At 31.3% G+C, this 22816-nt stretch overlaps 1 protein-coding gene and 1 long non-coding RNA gene across 5 annotated transcripts in view; one reads left to right on the forward strand and one right to left on the reverse strand.

Annotated features, from left to right (window-relative positions):
• The window catches only part of LOC106681918 (mediator of RNA polymerase II transcription subunit 15), a 220052-nt gene that overhangs the window by 160939 nt on the left and 36297 nt on the right, over positions 1–22816 (forward strand). For all 4 annotated transcript variants that reach the window (XM_014422499.2, XM_067050385.1, XM_067050386.1 and 1 more), the window contains one exon: positions 21738–21799. In XM_014422499.2, the coding sequence (XP_014277985.1) occupies positions 21738–21799 (62 nt within the window). The remainder of the gene's footprint in view (positions 1–21737; positions 21800–22816) is intronic.
• LOC136796512 (uncharacterized) overlaps positions 1–22816 on the reverse strand; it is a 61464-nt gene that overhangs the window by 16601 nt on the left and 22047 nt on the right. The window lies entirely within an intron of this gene.

Consider the following 22816-nt stretch of genomic DNA (forward strand, 5'->3'; position numbering starts at 1 on the left):
AGTTTTTCCATTTAACACGCTTTAACATAGATCATGAATACCCCTATTATATTTCATATAATACCAGAAACTGCGTTCTTCCCATCGTACCATCGCCTATGGTTCACATTTCTTATTTATGTAATTGTAATTATGTAGTCCCTGACCCAAGAGAGTACAAGTAAAATGGACTGTATCGTTTTTACAATAATCACTAAAGAATGCTAATAACAGAAAGTTTTAATAAACTTTCACTAGCCATTGCCTCAAATCAGCAGTTACCTAATAACGCGGCTGGCGTGTTCATCTCAGATGTTTCTAATTCAAAATAGTTTATGGTATGGAATACCAAGAGACAAACCACACGATTGCTCCTCACGGGCTAACTAACAGTCTCCATATTGTATAACGGGGGGTTAGTTTCCAGACCGCTGCCTTCCCAATTAAACTCAGTCTCTGGATTACTGAACATTTCCGTTAAGGCCCGTTCTATAGTTTGTTGACGCGGTGACTTTAATACACCGTTAGTTTTGTTGTCATTAATCAATTATGTATTCGCCTTTATTTAAGATGCTTTTAATTATTTTTCATCGCAAGAATGTTTTTATTAAGTAGAACGGGCCGTAGAGACTCCGCAGAAGTTGATGAGGTATATTAAAAGTAAATAATTAAGTTTTTAGAGTTTAAATGTTTCAGTATGTTCGTTTTTCCCCCCAACAAAACAGTAGATTTTCGGCGGGAAGGCGTTTAGTGTTAGCGATTTAATCTGTATTGCTCATTAGTTGGTTCTAGAAAAGTGTACTATTATAGACTTGTAAGATCCAAAGCATTTGACTCGCTTCAATGACAACCTATGAGTATCTATCATAAAACGGTTTTTTAAACGCTGGTAAATTCTTATATGAAAATTTTTATATTGTAAAAGGAGAGTAAGAGATTACAGTAGCTCAACAATGCTGACAGTGTCGGTTCAATTAAGTGAGCTCCTTAAAGCCCCTACTATCCTAATGCAATACAAAAATCTTTCTGCTAGAATTGACATGGCTGTTCTAATTATATTTATTATTATGGAACTAATTAATCTCTTCAAAATTGTATCTTAGTGCTTAAAAGTGGAAAAGATATATCCAAAAATAGAATGGTAACGATTTTTTTTTAATTAAAATAACTTGAAAACCAAAACTTTGAGTTACATACCTATAAGTATTTCATTCTCTTTGTAATAAGCTATAATTCAAAGTTGTGTATCCTAATGTTACACCCTAAGAGCCATAGAGGCGAAAAGTGGAAAAAGATACGGCCGAAAACCACATTGTTAAAGTAAATAATTATAGTAACTCGTTTGAACTTTTTTTGTTAGAGTAAATACCATAAAAATAGGTAGCTATTTTTCTTTGTCTGGTCATACTCCCGTCCTAAACACTTTCACCATATTCATATAAGATAATTTATTATTATTATTATTTTTTTTTTAACCAGTGGGACGGTCCCTTCGTGTTCCATTAATTCCATGGCGTAGCCTTAGGCTGTAGCTAGACTATACCACCTTAGCTGGACTGATTTCAACACCTTATAATGTCACAAGGCAATCAAAGGGAGAAGACGCAGTAAAAGAATATTATATGAATGATGTACTAATTTATTTTAATAAAGAGTATGAAATAAAAAAAAAAATTAATTTTTATGGTAAACATAATCTAAGCAATTAATAATTTTTTTACAAGATAAATTGCTTCTATGATAAACTCATGAACATACTACAACAATTGACGCAGTATCTGCAATACATATTGGAAATATTCAATCAAATGTTTACATCTCTTTTTTTTTTTAACTATGCCAGCATATTAGCATTTACCAATAATGCGGATAATGATATAAACTATAATTTCAAGATTAAATAGTATAGTTAAATATCATTTAAAAATTATAATTAAATTATTGTTTGTTTAAAAGTCTCACTTTTGTCGGCCAGTTACAAGAATGCCATTTTTTTATTCTTCAAAGTCATTAAAACATAAGTTAATCCCATATACATTTTTCTCCGATTATTCTAAATATTTCACTGCATTGATATCTTTATTTAAAAGTATTTAAACAGTCATAAAATATATTGAAGGTGAGTGTATAAGGTGAGGATGGAGCCTCTTCTTGAATATAGTAATGAGATATTGATATATTTCTTATTGCTTAAAATTATTGGCCATTAGTATGAAAATGAATATAAGGTGGTCATCAAGAGAGATAAGTGAGTGCATTAAGATGGAAATGACAATCAGTGTTTTGCAATGCTGATAGTTTTGAATGTTCGTTCTCGTTCGATCACCAACAGCAATTTGTCAGAACTGCTATGCACTTCGCATGTTCTGAAATGAAGAGTAACCATTATAGGAAATTTATGAACCTAACGCATTATAAAAGAGGGGAAGAATTCTCATGAATCTATTCACTCCGATGAAGTCATCCGCTTGTGACAATGAACTCGGACACGTAGGGTATGTATTTGTTTGATGATCTGTATCTTTAAATGTATTTATTTACACGACCCTGTATCTTTAAACATATTTACACGACCCACTAAAACAGTTTCCTTGTAATTAATTGTGAATCACATATATTTATACAATGCTATTCATTACGTTGAATGTATAATCAACACAACACATTTACAAAATAAAATGTTGATAGAAATTTTAGTTTACAAACTACCAGGTATACATATACCTACCTATATGTATGTATTCAATTACTTATTTCGTCAGGGTTGTACGAAAAAAAATAAATGAAAAAATTGAAATTTTAGATGCGAACTACAAAACCTATTTTTATATTCGATACCTCATATTACTTAGTTATATCCCATGTGTGTTTTGAAGGAAAAGGGTTAGTTAGGGTTGATAGTTAGGCGACTGAGAACAAAATTGAAATATGAAGTTAATTGGGACTTCCAAAGTAGAGGCCTCCAATGCAATGATAGAAGGTGACTTGTGGAAGACCGACAGAGATGGAGAGAGAGGGCTCTATAGACTTACTCCTCACTCTTCTTAAGTTGTTCTTAGAGGATTGCATATGATGATGATGTTGAATATTTTGAAGTAACTTGAACCCTAATACTGAACAATTATTTTATTATATTTCATAACTTCTGTAAATGGCGAGGCTGCCCGTCGTGAGAATCGACTTACACACCTATTCGTTTTAAGATACGGGTTGCTATTGCATATCTCTTTAAACATATTATTAAGTCGATACTGAAGTTGTCTATAAATAATGCAATTTGATATAGTACTGCCTTCCAGAGCTGATCGAAACTAAAGATACTCCAGAAAATAATATCAAAAACCATAGCGTCTGTCCGACTGATAGTATAGGGTAGCGGTTTCTAAATTTTTTGGCTAAGAAAAATTTAGACCATTCTTGGACTAAAAAAAAATTTAGCCGTTGAAAGCAAAAGTGGCTTAGGTCATTCTGTTCTAATCAAAATTAATTCACACTAAAAAATAAATATTTAATTAATTACTGAGTGCATTAACTTCATGTTTTCAAATAGTTGGATATGTTTCTTTCTGACTGAGTAGTTTTAATAGATAAAGCTACCATTTTCACTAGAAGGATAATAGAAATTTTCATTAAGTTTTGAATATCTCAATTTTGCAATCAAGGCTTCACTTGTGAATATAATAAAAACTAAAAAAAAAAATGTAACCGTTTACTTAAAGTTTGATGGATTCCGGATTTCCTTTCTTATTGCATTTAATTCAGTCTAGAAATAACCCTTTGCTACAAACATTTTCTATTCATATTGGCGGTTCTTTGGAAGTCATTTGATATCAGTAAGATGTTATAGAATGATATAAATCGATAAAATGTTTTGGTTACTTTAGATTTTTGTAAATGTTTAGTATTTAAAGAAATATTTTTCTGATTTCTACTTTCTACTACAATCTACTTTTTAATAAACCCTTGTTATAAACTTGTCCATTTCAATAAATTGGTCACTTTGGCTTCCGGGCCTTAAATTGGTTTCCATAATATAATGATTTATTAACTAATTAACTAATGAACAGTTAAGAGGAAGAAAACGGATAGAAGACATGCAGTAGTATAATAACAATATTTATACTCATCTTTATTACTTTTATCTTTTATACGTTTTGTTTCTTGCCTATTGTATTATATTTATCGTTTTCTTTCACACACTTCATTATGTTAATGTAAATTGTTTCCATTATTTTTAAACATTACTTGCATATTTTATTACGTTAATTTACATTTTATTTCGCACCTATCATTTTATCATGTATCATGTTTATTTCTTTATTTTAACACTCTGGTTTTAAAGATATTTTTTTATAATTTAATTTATATAACACATACTCTTACAACAATATATTTTATTTTATATTTATATCAACCACTATCTACTTAATTTATTGTGATGCATATTTCCTAGATTGTTTGTAATTATTTTCCTTTTATTTTTAAATTTCTCTGAATTAAGGTTATCTCGTTTTGTTTTTTCAGCCATGATGAGGACCTGGAATTCAGGCCAAAGCATCGGAACAAATAAATAAGTTTTGTTTATTTGTATATCTTTACTGACCGCACCTTGACTATTTCCTCATTTTGTCGATTTTAATTTATGACCGTATCATTGATCTTACCAGTACAGTTGCATTGTTTATACTTATATATGGACAATTCTTCAACTCACTTATATGGGGTACAACATTTTAATCGATATGGTAATCTCATTATATATCTATCGTAGTTTTTTCTTTAATTAGAGTTTTCTAATAATCCTAAAGGTTTTTTTTGTATAAAATCATCTTATATTTTTTTTAATAATTATTTTGACTGAATTCTGTGATTTTTTTCTATTCTTTTTTATTACATTTTTTAAAGTTAATTCTATCTAACATTTAGATGGTGTGAACCTTACAGTACTTTCTAGATAATAATAATAAAGGCTTAACGAACCCGAAGGTTCGATGCCGATACCACCAAACGCTCTCTGCATACATCCTTCCAGTGATGCCCCTACAAACCCAATTCCACTAAATCATTTTTAACGTAATCCTCCCATCTACGTTTCGGTCTAGCCATCGGACATTTACCCGTTGGTTCAATGTTTATTAAAATTTTAGGGATCCGCTCGTTACTAAGCCCTACAACCTTACATGTCCATCTTACACGCCGCAATGTTATAGTTTGTATTATATTTACCTGGTGTAGGTATCTTAATTCAGCGTTGTGTAGTCTTCTAAATTCTCCCGTTAATTCATCCTTTTTCGGTCCGAATATTTTGCGTAATACTTTATTTTCGAAAACCTTAAGGCGCAGTTCATCCTTAAATGTAAGAGGCCACGTCTCACATCCATAAAGAACAGTGGGAAGGATGATGGTTTTGTTACCATTACCGCGTAGGGGAGCGTCCCACGAGTGGCGGATATGGGGATGGTCGGTGGAAATTCCTCGGAAGTCCCTCTCGGCTTAGTCCAAAGGACTCGCTGACCAACAATGAGAGCGCCTCCCCCAGTCTTGCTGGAAGGTGTGACGTAGGATTGAACGCCCTACTAGTTCACAAAACACTTTCTACATAACACAGATAAAATTAGAATATATGTAAATACAGTTGACCTTAAAACTTAAATATAAGAAGATGGTCAGAGTTGCGGTAAAATATTATATTATATAATATTATATTATATAAACTATTTGTTCTTTTTTGGACGCAACCCTGACCATCTCCTTATATTTAAAATTAAAATAATTTTGATATAGTAAGAAGTGCCAGTGTTGAGGAAGGTACGTGACACTTATTAATGTCTTGAGTTGTACCTGAGATATTTTAAGGAACGATCTTTAATCTACTCTAATCTAATCAATAGGTTTCAATAAAAGTATAATAGCAAGATAAAGTATCGAAAGGAGATACTAATTCCTCTTCTTTACCTATGAAATAAGTTGGTTAGATGGAAGCCTAGATACGGTCCCGTTATGGGAGGGCTGCCGGTAGGTTAGAGACAAGTAGGAGACCATTAGATACCTGAATGAATAAATGAAGTGAAGAGATGGACCGGTCGAGATGCAGCGGGACCTGCTCTGCCCTCACCTTAATAGGCTTGGTCACTTTCCATTCTTGGTTTCCCTCAACTTCGAATATCATTTTTTAAATTATAGTAGGCCAATCTATGTTTTCGATTGACTTTTAATCCTTCATTCTGTATGGTCAAATTAATATTTATATTTTTATTACACAATCTGAAGAAATTTATTCTTTTATTTTCGGCTTCGTTAATAATGGCCTACACTTAATAGTGAAACTGTTTTGTGGTATTATTATGTTGACGTCATGGCATCCTCATAAATAGGACAACTAATGTGAAATGTGCTATCACCGTTATGTAATTATCTGATCTCATCTTCGTTTGTCCTGACGAAGCTTGCATTCACGGGTTATTTACTGCTATTTAAAAAACTTGACGCCTTGTTTTGGCATTTATAAATAATATTCTAGATCAATATTCTAAAAATATTGTGTTAACTATCAATCTACATCTTTGTTTGTGTATAAATATACGTGTTATTTTATTGTCAATTGTCAAAACTAAGAATCGGCATGGACTTGTCACTCCCGCCCTCCGGGAAGGGGACTGTAGGGAATAAACAAAAATAGACCTTAACACCCAAAATTATTTGGAACTAATCTTACATCCCGTCCTGCCCCCAATATTCCATATCAACAGCTCTTGAATGCTGTTGCTAATGCTTTCCTTGAAAACATTATTAGTCGTTAAAACTAGAAATCGAGGTCTTCGGGTTTAAGTAGGTTAGGAGGATCAGTGGCTATAAATGATGAAGAAAAAGAAAAACATAAAATTTATATATATATTTTTTTAAGATGGAATAACCAGTTAAACAAGATTTTTAAAAATATATATATAAAAAGATAAATGAAAGAAAGAAAAATAATAATAAAGACTATGAAATGTCAAAGGGATAAATCCAAATATCTATAAAAATAAAATTATGACTGTTGGACTTTTACGCCCTCAAGTCCAACAAATAGCAACTACTAGGATCAAGTTAATTGCTTTCTAATTAGTAATATTACTTAGTTCGCGATGTTATCTGGGTTTTTTCTTTTCTTGAGTGATCGTAGCATGCGTTCTAAACGAAGTATTTAATGTACCGCTTACTTGAATCTTAAGCAAAGATATTTTTGGTATAATATAATATTTTTTAAATAGTTTTGGTTACATAAAGCATTCTATAAAATATCCTTATTATTTTCAGCTTAATTCAATTTCAAATAGCTTGTATTAATTGCAATGCTCAAGTCACTAGAGAAGATAATAAAGGCGCTTGTACATCACCCAACAGATGTTCCCGAAGAATCCTTGGCCGATGACTGAGGTGTCCGCAAAATCCAACCTAATTCGAAGCTTCTTACTTTTTTAGTTTCTAATTTATAATATTTTTAGTAAACAAGTAAGATCCATGTTTATTTATAATGAACAATTTTTGTTTTGATCTGAGGAATAAATAATTTTTCTAAATAGTTTCAGAAAGCTCAGAGCCAATCTGTATATACATATTCCTCTTCATCCAAGTTTCAGTAGCATATTATACTGTGAGGAAATAAATTTATGATTTTGGGAATCCTGGTCATTATAACGGTTTGATGAAAGGGTTCTTAAAACAAAAATTGTTACCACTGCTCTAAGAATTGTGTATACATACGATTAAGTAGTATCATATAAAATACAAATGAATTCTCTTATATTAAATGAATAATTTGAAAATGAATAGTAGCTCTTTGTTATGGTATTGATAGCGATTCAATATTTGGTTGGTCTGCATTTAATTGAACGTCATTCTTAAGATCAGTTTTCCCTTAGGTGCTAAGGGAGATCATCGGGATTGGATAAGGAGTCTAAATTACCACCTAGCTGGTTTCCGTTCTTCGAGTTTATCAAAGAAGGATATGTATCTATCTCGAGCTTGGATGGCGTCGTAGCTATTATTATATATGTTCGTATTATCCTGTATAATTTTACTTCGGTTGCTGAGTCAAGGGTTAATGTGTGTATTCTACCTGCTCCCAAAGAAACAAAACATCAACCTAAATCTATTGAAAACTTACTACATCATTTTTAGTTCAAATTAGTGAATGAAAACTAAAAAATGTGTTAAGGATTCATTTTATTCAAAAAATAATGATGATGTACAATACGGGAATAATTTTAAATAGGTATAATGAGATTCAACACCTTTAAAAAAAAAAAATTAAATCTATTGAAGCCATTGAATTATAAACTTATTCATTTACTTTTATTAAACTTACTTAGAAATTGAAGTTTTAATAATTTATTTATAAAAGCTTCCCTGTCTTGCTCACCTACAGGGGGCACTACTGTTAACACTGTTATGTTTTCTACACAGTTAATCCTGAAATATTTATAGTAGGTCCAGAATAAAATTATCTTCAAAACAATGTGCGATAAGACATACAGGTAACATAAATCAATAAATTTGCAACAATTACTTGATTCGACATATTATCGAGGAATCCTTGGATAGCGGTATAAAGTATACTCATAAATTTAATATAGTTTTACTCCACGAAACGTCTTTCTAGCATTCAATTTAGTATTTATTACTCCCACCAACCCCTCAACCCTGTTGACAAGGTACGATATCCTATTACTATAAATTAACTTAATTTGTAATCATAGAATAAGAATAATACAATACAACTTCAACATATCCAGTCAATAAGAGCTAATGATAATACAGTGAGTTAAATGTTCACACATATTCTATTAAAAATTTTAATTTTGTAGATTATTCTTTCTAATTAACTTGTTACTAAAATATATTTATTACTCTTAACTACGTTTCTGGGTCTTTATCCTTTTAATTAGAGCTTACAATCCCTTATTAATAATATAATACATTTCAAAATTGAATTTCGTGAAATATCGTAATAATATATTATTTTAATATATTACAAGTACACTCCTTAATGTAATGTTCTGAACGAGAACATTACATTAAGTAATACGCTTGTAATAAAGAAAAAAAAATGTGATTCTTATTAAAATATTTGACGAAGTTTAATTGAAAATAGGTTAGAACCATAGATAGATTAATAGAGGGTTTTAATAAAATACAGGGTTGGCCTGATGGTGAGAGTAAATGTTCCGAAACGATCTTAAAAACAATAAATGTGTTTTTATTAACAAGTTTATTAGAAAGAATAATCACCTTAATATTTAAAGAGAGAGAAACCCAACTGCATGGGTTACTATACACACAGTACACTAAATCCAGTTAAACAATTACTTATTATTATTCTTATATTCCATAGGTATAGAGATTAAATATTAAAATACATAATAGTATTACGAGGTGTAGATAGTTCACCGTAGATTAATGATTGGGGAAGTTTGTCGGGGGGTGCGGTCAGCAAAGAACAACATAAATAAACAAAACCATATTTATTTATTTTATGCCGAAGTTTCGACCTGAGTTTCAGGTCTTCATCGGGGGTTGTGGCGTAGAAGGTAGGCTTGTACTGTACCAATCAGTACAAGCCTACCTTCTACGCCATAACCCCTGATGAAGACCTGAAACTCAGGTCGAAACGTCGGCATAAAATAAATGAATATGGTTTTGTTTATTTATGTTGTTCTTTGCTAACCGCACCCCCCGACAAACTTCTCCAATAATAGTATTACATGTTTTTTTTTTATTGTTTTAGTTATTTAATATTTTTCTTTATTTAGATTTTCATTTTTGTCGTTTTTTTTTTCTATTTTCTATAAAATTAACCACCTTTTATCCTCTATTACTAACCCAAATATCTAAATCAAATTCTTCCTCAGTATAATAAATAATAAAAATTCTAAATATATATAGGGTGTTTTTTTAAGCCCGATAGAACTTGAAATTGTAAAAAATAACACAAAAAATTAAATTGTAATCAAAATTTTTTTTTTATTCGAAAGATCAATACGTGACATTAACATTTGAAAATGATTTCGGGCATATGGGCACCGCGGCTGTTCTTGACGAAGCGCATTCTGGACGTCCAATTTTGGGCCACTTTTTCGAGCACTGCTGGCCGTATGTCACGAATAACACGAACAATGCTGGCCTCCAAGGCGTCAATTGTTGCTGGTTTATCAGCATAAACCAGTGACTTCACGTAGCCCCACAGGAAATAATCGAGAGGTGTCAAATCGCACGACCATATGCGGCAATTTTGCTTATTAACAAACCCGTTAAGCCAAAAATGCGCCTCATCGCTGAACACAATTTTACAGAATGCGCTTCGTCAAGAACAGCCGCGGTGCCCATATGCCCGAAATCATTTGCAAATGTTAATGTCACGTATTGATCTTTCGAATAAAAAAAAAAATTTGATTACAATTTAATTTTTTGTGTTATTTTTTACAATTTCAAGTTCTATCGGGCTTAAAAAAAAACCCCTTTACATATATAAAAATCCTATATGGTCATCCATAATTCTATTTAATCGAAATCTAAAAACAATACTCGATATACATCCATAAAAAAAGAATTAAATACTTTTAGATAAAAGTAATAAATATATACGGGATAATTATAAACATTTAAAACTAAGCGACAATCAATATAAAAAAAAAAAACTAATAGAAAAATTATATATTAAAAAAGTAATAAATATGAAATTGTAAATATAACAAAGACTTTTAGTTAAATCAATAATAATGATATGATTTAATTTTATTTAATATAGAATGTATTTTTTTTTGTTGTTTTTTTTTTCTATTCGAAAGATTGTCAGTTTGTTTACGTATGCGTCTCAGATAATTGACTATATTACTCCTTCCCTCCTCGGACTGTATAATTTTTTTATCATGTCCTTTCAACTTTACAACTTTTCATAGTTGTATCAATGTATGTCACTCGAAAAAAAAAAAACTAGTCTTATTGAAAATTTGCCTATTAAGAAATGAGCGTGCTTACTATAAGTTATAGCCAACCTGTGTCAAGCCTGGCCCAATATTTATTGATTAATATTTGCTTTCAATGTCGAGATTTGACAATCATTACCAATGATGGGCCACTCAAATTACTCGTAAAATATTGGACCAGACTGAGACAAGAGGTTAAAGTTATACTCTCGTTCATTATAACAATGGTTATTACTAGAAGGACTTCAATAAAGGAGTTATTACCCTCCTAGGCCACAACACTACGTATCCTCATATACTAAAGACCGCAAGCAATAAACACAAGACATAAATCAGCTGGTAGCAATTAGATCTGGTGGTTCAGAACATTGCTGATTGTAATTTATGACTGTATGGGTGACCTTACCAGTCCAATAACTGTCTTTATGCGCTGCGGCTCTACATCAGGTTCAATCTTGATGTCTTCTAGGTGTGGAGAGATGTCTCTTTACATGAAGCAATGATTCAAAATATTCTGGATGGTATGATGTCCCCGAGTCGTCATCGGTCATTATCTAGAGTACCGAACTATTGAAATATTTATTATACTATTCCTTGTACGAAGGATCCGAAGTATGCAGTTTGAATTTTGATTTTTTATCTCAGTTTTTTTCTATTATTTAATGCATGCTATATGCTGTATGTATATTTTATTATTATTGTTCAATTAAAGCTGGTGAACGTAAAGATATAAAATTCCTTTATTACGAATTATAAACACAATTTTCTATGCCTGTGATAGGTCTATTAAAGACTTTCAACATGGATCAATAAATAAAGAACATTCATAAAAACATTAAACTGAAACTTTCATTTTTTTTTTTACTTTATTTAAGAACTTTGTGTAATTGATATTTAAATATTTAGAAATGGACTTATCTTTGGTTTATTCCAAGAGTTTATTATTATAAAATTCCAAGACATTCTATATTATAGTAACAGTTATCTAAAAACTGATAACAATTTTTTTTTTCTGGTTTATAAAAACTATATTCTCATTTATTATTTACAAAATCAAATCATATTGGAAGAAGTTTTTTATAAAATTAGTCTGAACTGATGTTTCTATTTAGTAAACATTTTTGAATTTATTAGTTTTGAAAATGTTTGAAGCTACTTCTTGATAGAGGAGGTATAGGTTACATTTCGAAACATGTCGTAGTAATAAAATTGTCTTCTAAGTTCAGTTTTCTGAATAATTGGTAGAAATAAAATATATGTATTTTTTTTTCTAATTTGTTTTTCAATAATTTTTTAATAATTTTATTAAATAAACTTGTTGATTGTAACTACCTCAGCCTCAAAATCCCAAGTACAATAACAGATGCTAATCGATGCTTCTTCGGCCTGAAGAAGGCCTGCTTCCGTGAAGCAACAAAAAGAAAATCAAATAAAGTCACTCAGCATCAAAACTAAAATTAGTCTTTACAAAACGCTTATACGCCCAGTGTTGACGTATGGTTCAGAAGTTGGGGCCACCACGAAGACAGATGAAGAACAACTTCTAACTCATGATAGAAGAGCTGCAAAGAATAAGAAGAGTGGTGAGACCTAGAACAAGATAGCTGGCCGGAGTGCGTGTGGAGTCGGGAGATTTAATAATACGGAACTGGACTTTGACCGGGCAAACTGGATCAGGCTTTTAGAGGCTGCTTAGATTCTTTGATGAGTTGTCGAGCCAGTTATTATTATAAATAAAGATTGTTATAAACCAAAATTTAATGAATTTTATAAAAATTAAGACAGCTGAACGTAGAAAAAATTATTAGAAGAAGATAGCTGACCGTATTAATTAGATAGTAGGATAGTCCGGGTGGTTGTCATTAAAGGTACTCAAATAGTAGAAGAAAACTATTTATTGTATAATGAATAAATTATTGTTCAATAAATAGTTTTCTACAACTATTTTGATGTCTTTAATGACCCTCACTCGGACTATCTTCCTAAAAAGTAGAAAAATATAATAGTTAATTTCTTTATGTTTTCTAGTCCAAGGTCGTTAACTTTTATTTGAAAATATTACATCATATGACAAGCCTAATTAATCGTAATGATTTTTTTTGTAATTGAAGGCTACTTACTAGGATACGGTAAGAGAAGACTTTAAGATAGTTTAATGGAGCAATATTCAAAAAGCGCCTGAAATTGAAAAACGGCATGAAACCCTCCATTCCCGCCCTCCGTGGTAGCCTTACTTATCTGACTTTTTAAACAAACAATTATAGCGAGTAGGTTGGTCGATGTATGACATGTCACAATCTCACAAGAGCAGATCATAACACAAAAAAGGCAATCCTTCCCCGGCGGACCTACCCCTCTAAGATCCCCGGGGACCGACGGTCCTATATCACTTTTGAAATATTAGCTTAAAGCGGGAAGAGGAGACTTTAAGATAGTTTAATCGAGCAATATTTAAAAAGCGCCTGAAATTAAAAATCGGCATGAACTACAACCTAAGACCACTATTTTTAAATAAGAAATTTGTTTAAAAACCCTTTATTTAAGTAAATATACATGAAGATATAATTTAAATGATGATATTATGTGTAATATATGTATAATATGTACATAATAATATTTATATCCATTATATTATTGAATATAAACAGATATTTTTTAAAATATCTATGGTTGTAGTATCCCTCTGCAGTAACCGATTTCAGTATAAATTATTTCTTTTGCCAGATGTGAATTATGAATCATTTATTGAGAAATAATAAATGACTGTTCTATTTTATATTCAGACGCAGTTATGGAGTTAATATCGTTCTATCTTAGTGGAACTGCTCGGTTACAGTGGATTGATAGCGTTTATTTATTAATTTAGTTCCCACGCCAGTTGAGCGGGTAGCCACACACTGTAACCTGCTCGATGAGGGAGAGTTCCTCAGGGTACTTACTGTCCTCTTCCTGCCTCTGCTCTGCTTAAACTGAATTTTTTTAAGGTTTTTTATTTTCCTTTTTAGATTGAATTGTAAGGGCTTCGAAATAATGACATTAGCCATCCATATCGGGTTTCGGCTTGGTGGAAGTTGGTTAACACTATGAGTTTATGATTTTCCACTTCCACATTTGAGGATTTTACTGCTACTATTGCAATTCATCTATTATCAATGGTGATCAATTATTTCCAAGTTGAGTGTACCCTTTTTCTTGATGATGAAAACGCATCAAGACACTAAAGTTACACTCAATAAGTGTAAATTAATGTGACAATAAGTTTGTTATTTGTTTTAACTATGAAAGCATCGTGTATTTGTATTTAAAATCATCGCCATTTGGACGTATGGAATTGAGCTCTGGGGCTCCACCAAACCATCAAATTCTTCCCGCATCCAATCGTTACAATCCAAAATCTTACGTAAAATCCTTGATGCTCCTTATTACGTCACAAATAAACTCATTCATAAAGACCTTAAAATCCCTTTCGTTGCAGATTTGACCCAAACCAGATATGCGTCTTTTTATTCCAAACTCCTTAACCATCCTAACCCATTAATTCTTAATCTTTCATCCTTAACAATCCCTGATAATCCTCCGAGGCGTCTGAAAAGAAGATGGCCACGGGACCTAATTTAAATTAATTCTTGAAGTACCACCAATGGGTGGTTCCTTCCCAGTAAATGAAACATTCTCCATATTTACTTATTGTATTTATTATTTGTACAGTTGTAAATCACATTAAATAAATAAATAAATCATCGCCACCGATGCTAACAGAAATAATGTTCGAGCTGGAAAACAAATAAAACTTGTTCAGTCACTTTAAAGTAAATAGTAGTAGGATTGGTCTCTTGGCATTGGAATAAAACCGTCATGTTACATAATCTGTGTCATTCATTTGTTTTAAATTAATATGAGACAATATTATTATTTGTGGCGATGGTTTCTCAATTTATAGGTATTAGTTTCTATTTACTTTTCAGATCACATTGGTTTTAATTTTTAAATAAAAAAAATTATTAATTCACTACATATTCTATTTTAATTGGATGTCTGAAAATCTAGAAGCTTTCTAACAACTTAATATAAGTGAAAATTGTTTCTCTTAACCAAAAGCCATTAATTTACCTATCTGTATATTCTAAATACAAAATCTTGCCCTTTTTGGGGGTTAGCGAAGAAGTGGGGAAATTTTATATCTGATAGAACTTGGCAGTTGTCATCTTTGTTTCAATATGACAGATAGTCCCATCATGTTTATATGTTATTTTTATTAATTTTCTTAATGTTTCCTTTTACTTGCTGCTATACCTCACCTTCACCATATTTTTTTCTCCCCCTGTTTACACTCTACCTATATACACTCTTTACTATATTTATAACTAGTTATAACGAATATTCTGTGTATTTTGTTACTCTACTTCTGTATTTTGAATTCGATCACACTTGGCTGTATTTACTAGTAATTACTACTATTCTTACAATGTTTGTATCTTGTTTTTCATTCAGCCTGAAAAGTTGGTTAATAATAAATAATTTTCTGTAACTATTTTGGTAATTTTATTGACCGCCACCTGGACTATCTTCCTACAATTTTTCCAAAAGCCTTTAACTAGTAAAGAAGTTGTGGGAAGTCCCGTTCTTAGGGCAATTTTTAATCACTCTCTCCCTCTTCGTTCTAGATATATTTTTTTAACCTAATATTATTGCACATAAAATAGCAGTATACATAAAAGTGGTTCTTATTAATTAATAATTTCAACTCCATAGGCGGTGTCATTTTCAAAATACAGTGATCAATAAGTCAGTGAGTGAGGCGTGCTGCCCAGTTTTATTATACAGAATAGCATCTGCATTGAGATTTTGTGTCCTTGATATGCTAAGAACAATTTATACTGAACTCTCCTATATAAATGATCTTCTAATAATTAGCAGGTAACAGCACGACCCCAAGATGTCTTCTAAGATAAACAGGTATCAGGATTTTTTTGTTCCGTCATCACGGCGGTGTTGAGGTCAGTGCTTTGACTTGAATCTTTTGATTATATGCGCTCTCAATAATATTAAACAAATGAATAGATGGTTTACTTGAATAGTAACACGATAAAAGGGAATTGGTGACTTATTGGTTTAAACTTTTTTTTTGTGGATACACAATGCCAAGCGAACGAGTCGAATTATAGTTATTTTGAGTAAACTACGCATATGCATCTATAAGCAAAAGTAGTGAATAGAAAAAAAAATGGAACCAACCCGCATAATCCCTCAAAATTCCATCAAAACGGGATTTACGGTTTAATTGATTATGCCCCAAAAAAATTTTCTACAGACAGATACGATTCCAAATGTATTGGAGTCTAAAACGTAATGATATTGGTTACGCTATGGATTTAAAAATGATATACAATAAAAATCAATAGTCATACAATTTACCAATACCCGATACAGCGACTGTGGTAACCGTAGAGGTTGGAACCGATCTCCCCGCAACTGTAAGACTGGTCTGAGATCGGGAGCTCTACGATTTCACGTCATAAAACAGCTCTTGGAATCGAAGAGAAAATAGATCCAAGGACGTGGCATGACAGGGACTTGCCAACCGGTCTTAGGCTGCAACATTAGCTTCTAATTTTCTGTTCACCGAGGGGAGTCTTGTTGAGGAAAAGTTGGATTCGATTCCATCACTTCTCAAAAAGATATTTCAGCTTAATATGTCAAGGCGTAAGCATTGAGGATTCATGGACTTTGCAAAAGTACAGTTTACCATCGAATCTTCCATTGGAAGTTTCTTTTTAAGTAGGCTTTTGGTCAAAATATTTTAAAGATGACTTTAATTTCCATCCAATATAGAGTCAACAAAAGTGTTTATGTGGAATACACGTCGGCAGAAAAGATTGATGCAATACAATCATCATGTGGGTTGGTGAAGTCACTTTGAATACATTCATTCATCTTTTCAACTAGTCAGCACTGAAATATTCCCCATGTGTCATTAAAATCAATGATATTCCAAGTGTTTTCTGAGTAGGAATATTTTTTTGTTTTCGATCGGCAATCAGTCTCCACTTTTTTTACTAGACTTATTACCGGATATCTTAATTTTTTCAATGTCAATGGTTTTGCATTTTCTCCCACTCATGATTTACAATTACAGGCGACTTACATCCTTATATCCGTCAAGAACAACCTTTTTTAATATTTAATAGTTTCTATAACATGCGGGAATTTTGAAAGGTTTTCATAATGCCTTTTAAACATATTTTAGTCCATTGTCTATAATTCCTATAATCTAGTAATGTTAATTTCAAAATTAAATTAAAATTATTTTTTTATTTTATTAACCTTATGCTCCATTAATCTGAAAAACATTAATTGAGCTTGACTTAGTAAAGTATGGTCTTAATGGATGAATATATTAATTTTTAAATGTAGTGCATTAAATATTTTAACTAATCATAATCATTTTAGATAACTCTGATTATTGTAAGTATTCTACATCAATCAGCATGTATTTTGGTCAAGAGTTTTCGTAAAAGTCGTAGTTTAATTTATTTTTTATATTTCCTTTTCTAATTAAAAATTTAAGAGATTTAATTTCCCTCAGTAACTAACTCTCATAAACGAGTTAAGCATTTTTTTCAAATAAATACCTTACTTGAACAGTAAAATGAAGAAGGTAGATATCACTCCTTCCATTATAAACTCCCTAAACACTCAAACCCCCTAGTTTCTAACCTTGCATCCTCTTCCATTCCTGACGATCCTCCGAGGTGCCTGAAAAGAAGATGGCCACGAGACCTGCTAATGTAAAACTTCATTAGAGTGCTTCCAATGGGTAGTTTTTTGTACACGCCTGTAACACTCCAATTTAACCGAGATCAGATTTACTAAATGTATTATATATACAGTTGTAAATAGCAATAAATAAATATAAAAAAAAAAAATGAAGAGGGAATCTATATAATATTTACATCCTTGGTTCTATGTAATTTTTAGCACTATGCTCCTATCTCTCAGGTCCCGATTTGGGATATAGATAATTATTTACTCTGTTATATCAGCCGAGGATTGGGATGTAGGATTCCTAGACCAGAGCCAGTCACTATAAAATGAGTAGCCTTAATTAGGAGAAAATCTTGGCAATTACGCTTGATCTTGACCATATCTCCTCCGTGCACAACCCTTTGATCTAGAAACAGAATTTCCTTATGAAGTTCTGAACCCAAGACCCTTCATGGGTTGAAATGGTACATATTTTTAGTGTATAATTTTGTATATCGTAGAAACTAAATTATCGAAAGTTTGTAATACTGCATAGGTCTTGTCCGTCAGACCAAGTACAACTAACAGAGCGTAACTCATTAAAAGAGATGAAGCGTTCTGGATATATGCTCCAGAGAAAATCTTCATCCTCCATTTTCTCCGTTCTAGAATACTGATCTTAAACTGTTCCTTTTGCTGGTCCGTTTCAATTAAGTAATACCGGCATTAAAAAAATCGACGATGATGCTTAATGTGACAGCTTAATACCGCCCACGCATCGGTTTCGAACCCGCCTGGATTTAATTTCCTGGGACCGCGTAGAATGAAAATTCGACACTTCCTACTGTGGTTAGAAAAGACTGGATACCTGTATGATAAGCACACTTGAGCTTTAAAAGGTGAGCTTGGGGATAAAAAAAAAGTGTACGTAAAACGAATCCCAAAGAAAGGCGTGGTTGACCTCAGAGGCGGCCATCAAGAAGGAAAGGCAGACCTTAAGAGAATTTACACTCAGGTTTAGAGAATTATTGCTTTTTAACTGATCTTTTTCATATTCAAATTATAGTGACTATCCATGTATTCTTTTTAACTGCCATCTTAATTCCTTTTTTTATTTTGTGTAAAGAGAAGTGTATGGCCAGATGGTCATCTTGTTACAACGAAACCCGACTTCTGTTTACTAATCCTTGGTCATATGATACATCTTTCGAAGATCGCAGATCCTGCTCAGCTTTGCTAATGACTTTCGTCCAGAACCCTCTCCACTCTCGAGACTTATTATCATGTTAAATGTCGCTAGCTTTAAATTTCTTGAACCTTCCACACACCCTTTTCAGAAAGTGCATCAGTTTCAAACTGGTTATTTTGACAAGTGTCTAATGTCTTGATATAACTCAAATTTCAAATTTTAATTCACGTTATTTAACCGAATACTGAAATCATCTTGTTACAAAATTCGTTTATCATAGCCTAGGGATTAAAATATCGGTTTTGATTGGGTTTGAACAAATTGATAAAGCCGAACAGTGGATGATCATTTTCAAGAAAATGAAATCGATCATTTTCTCTTACCCGCTTAATTTATGATTTTATTCTTTTCGAGGAGGGATATTCCTGTATTTCCATTTCGCAGTTTTGAAAGTCGAATGTAAAGAAACTTGTGCTTATTACTTAAAATACGAGATATCAAATTCATTTCTTGTTTTAAGCTAAATTTAAACGGAGCAACATGGTAATCTGCCAAAACCGTGTTCCTAATAAAGAACTTTAAAATGCCATATATATTTTTTAAAATCACTATTCTCAATAATATTGATTGTGTTTTTTAAAAATATTTCTGTATGTTTATAAATGTTTTTCATCAGGCATAATGCTTAAGAGTCATAACTTACTCAAATAAAGGTAGGCTTCCAACACTGTAGTCTTATCATGGATTTTTAATAGGTACCAAATCTTATGACTATCCAGAGGTTACTCTCTTTAATAGCCACTGTGGAAATCCCTTTAAAATGGATTATTCCCGACAGCTATCGGAACATAAATAATGATCGATCGAGGTTGCTAATTTGTAACATGTTCTGAAACAAGCAACCAGGAACTTTTTTGCTTCTACTCATTCTACCCCACCGATAACATTACCCAACTGAATCCTATTATAAAGAGCGAAGGAACCGAAAATATGTTACGAGCAACTGTGTTATACTGAATGTTCTTGTTGGATTCTAAACCTGAAAAGATTGCATTGATTACCAATGTCAAGTCGTCGACCGTAAACTAATTTACTTCCAAGGTCTTTAATGTAGCGGCTATGTACAGTGGAGGTATCCCAGGATCTCGCAGCAACCAGATCACAACCGACATGAGGAATTTTATTGTGACGTAATTCAGCCGCTAGACTTCCGACCTAGCAATTTACGGTTTATTAACCGCCCCGGGCAGCGACTATTTTATCTCCTTCCCCGGCTAACGGGAAACATCGGCCGGTACATTACGACCTCAAGCTCTTTGAGCCCACAACTCGCCCCTCTATCTCACCCTCTCATCTAAATTGGGGGCAAAAAACAAACCAATTTACATTTTACAAAATACTGTAGAATAAAATGGTCGTTAAACAGAAGTTATTCATGTCTACCAGTAATATAAATTAATAATCATCATTTATCCAAACAAGGTTACCAATGTATTATATTTTGGAGATTAGGAGTCTCAATTGTGGCGTACAACAATGTCGAGATATGACACCACTTTTTGAATCCTCAAAGGACTATAACCTGATTTGATATAACAATTTATATATATAAAATAATGCTTCGATTTTTTTCTTTATCATATTAATCCTATTATTGTTTTTTTGGATTTGAAAGGTATCACAGCTTAAGTGACGATCTGTAAATAATAAATAATTTATTTTTTATTTTTTTGGTAATCCCTTTATATTGAGTTTTTTGTGTTTTTATATTAACACCCTATTAACCGTACGAACTAAAATATTATCCAGGTGGATGTCTGCTATAAAGAAGTATAGTAGATGACTATAAAGATGACGATATTTTTCCTGTTTGTTTTTTAAGTGAGTCTTAGTGACCTACAGTTTTATGCATGTCTCATAAATTTTGGGTCTCGATCATTTTTAAAACATTTATTTTCGATACATAAATATATAACTTAAGTATAAATAATTTTTTTATTAATTTCTTAATTCTCATTCAGAAAAAGGATTCTAGTAACAAGACGACTGTGACTAGAATAGTAAAATTTGATGTTTGATAAAATTAAATAGTAAAAATTGATATTTGAAAGTTGACTGAAAATATAGTTGAAGTTGAGACAAATGGAAACTGATTTAATAACGAGAATATTAATGTGTTGTATTGTTTGCGTTTTTTTTTCAATTAAGGGATAATTTAATTCAGGATAAAAGTACGAATAAATCAACGAAAAAAATTTTGTCTTCTTCGTATGGAATGTATGATCTATCAAGATTTTTTTTTTATAATGTTATAAATAGTAAAAAATTAATTGATCTATGAAATTTAATTTCAGACATGAGATACAAATTATTTATTTATTGTAAGCTAACATAGAAATATATGTTTCAGAAATTTACGCAAATAATAGTGCTAGAAATTTGTTCTATTTACCAGAACCTATGAAATAGTTTTAGGTTATGGAGAACACGAGGTTACGAAGCCGTATCAAGAAAACTGAATGTATTTTTAAACAGTTCTTTAGCGACTTGCTAAGCCAACCAAAATGGAAACAATTTGCTCAAAAGAAATAATAGAACTTATTCAGCGTATATGGGAGTGACGTAATTAGTCGTTTAATTTACAACGACTGTGAAACGTTTTACATATTGTCCAATCCGCCCTGTGTCATTTTAACCTGTATTGTTTCGTATCCAGCGTGACAGGAGCTTATGTTAATTAATTATAATTAGCAAATACTAATTACTTCTTTTTTTTTAAATACCATGTTAATGATATGTTGATGATGTTGTAGTCCCTAGTGAACAAAAAAAATTATTTTTTCATTTTTGTTTTTTAGGTACCGGGGAAGTCAATCTCCCGGGGGCTCCCTCCCTTCACACGCATTCTTCAAAGTTTCCGGTGAGTAATGAGTTTTATTCATTTATTATTTGTAATATTGAATTTAATGATATTCTTTTCATGTTCAAATAAACCACTTGCTAATTATTATTTTCTTTTACGTATATTTATTTTATTCTATACTTTTTCTGTATATTTATCATTTTTTATTAAGATTCAAGTACTGAGGTCCAAAAAAAAAATGTTGAACCATTTAAAAAAAATAAAAATTAACACTTTATACTATAGATATCTCGAAAAAAAGCTTGAAGTCAGTAAAAAACGAAAAAAGTTTCCTAACAACTACAATAATTAAAAATTAACAAAAAAAAGTTGTTCTGTACATCTTTTTTATTTCTTTTTGTTAATTTTATATAATTTTTCTCTTATCTTTACGCAATTTTTAACCCCGCCTTAGTTTACTTTATTGTCATCTTATTATCGTAGTGTCAACATATTTTTGTTTGCTTGTTGTTTCGAAGCTTTTTTAGCCCTGATAAAGCCCAGCAAAGTGGTGCGAAACGTTGGAAAATAAAACCTTGTTGGAAATAAAACTATTTCTTAATTAACATACACAATTTTGATCCAAATTTCTCTCAACTTTTATTTTCAAAAACTCTCAACAACCTATAAAAATTGTTATTTTTATATTAATTACATTATTTCCTTAAAAATATACTGATGTCTTTGGCTATACCTTAAATATTGATGTCTTGTTCTTTAAAATCTTATCTGCAGACTAATTGCCCATATCTCATCTTTAAAATAAATTAAATATTAAAATAACATCATAACAGCTTCAAAAATTGTTTTTAAATTGATTACTTACATAATTTTTTATAACTCAAATTTAAAAACTTTTTTACTTATTATCCTGTTTATTATTTGCCAACAATAAACAGGATAGGACTGACACCAAATTTATCCAAAAATCTCGCAGATGAGGAAGCTAAAATTACACGAGTATTTGAATTTTTAAAAGCACATCGCCTTCTTTATAAATTATAACTCCTCTTCGATTTTTATGTTTTTTATTTA

The sequence above is a fragment of the Halyomorpha halys genome, unplaced genomic scaffold (genome assembly GCF_000696795.3).
Source record: "Halyomorpha halys isolate HHAL.00 unplaced genomic scaffold, Hhal_1.1 Scaffold374.1, whole genome shotgun sequence".
NCBI lineage: Eukaryota > Metazoa > Arthropoda > Insecta > Hemiptera > Pentatomidae > Halyomorpha > Halyomorpha halys.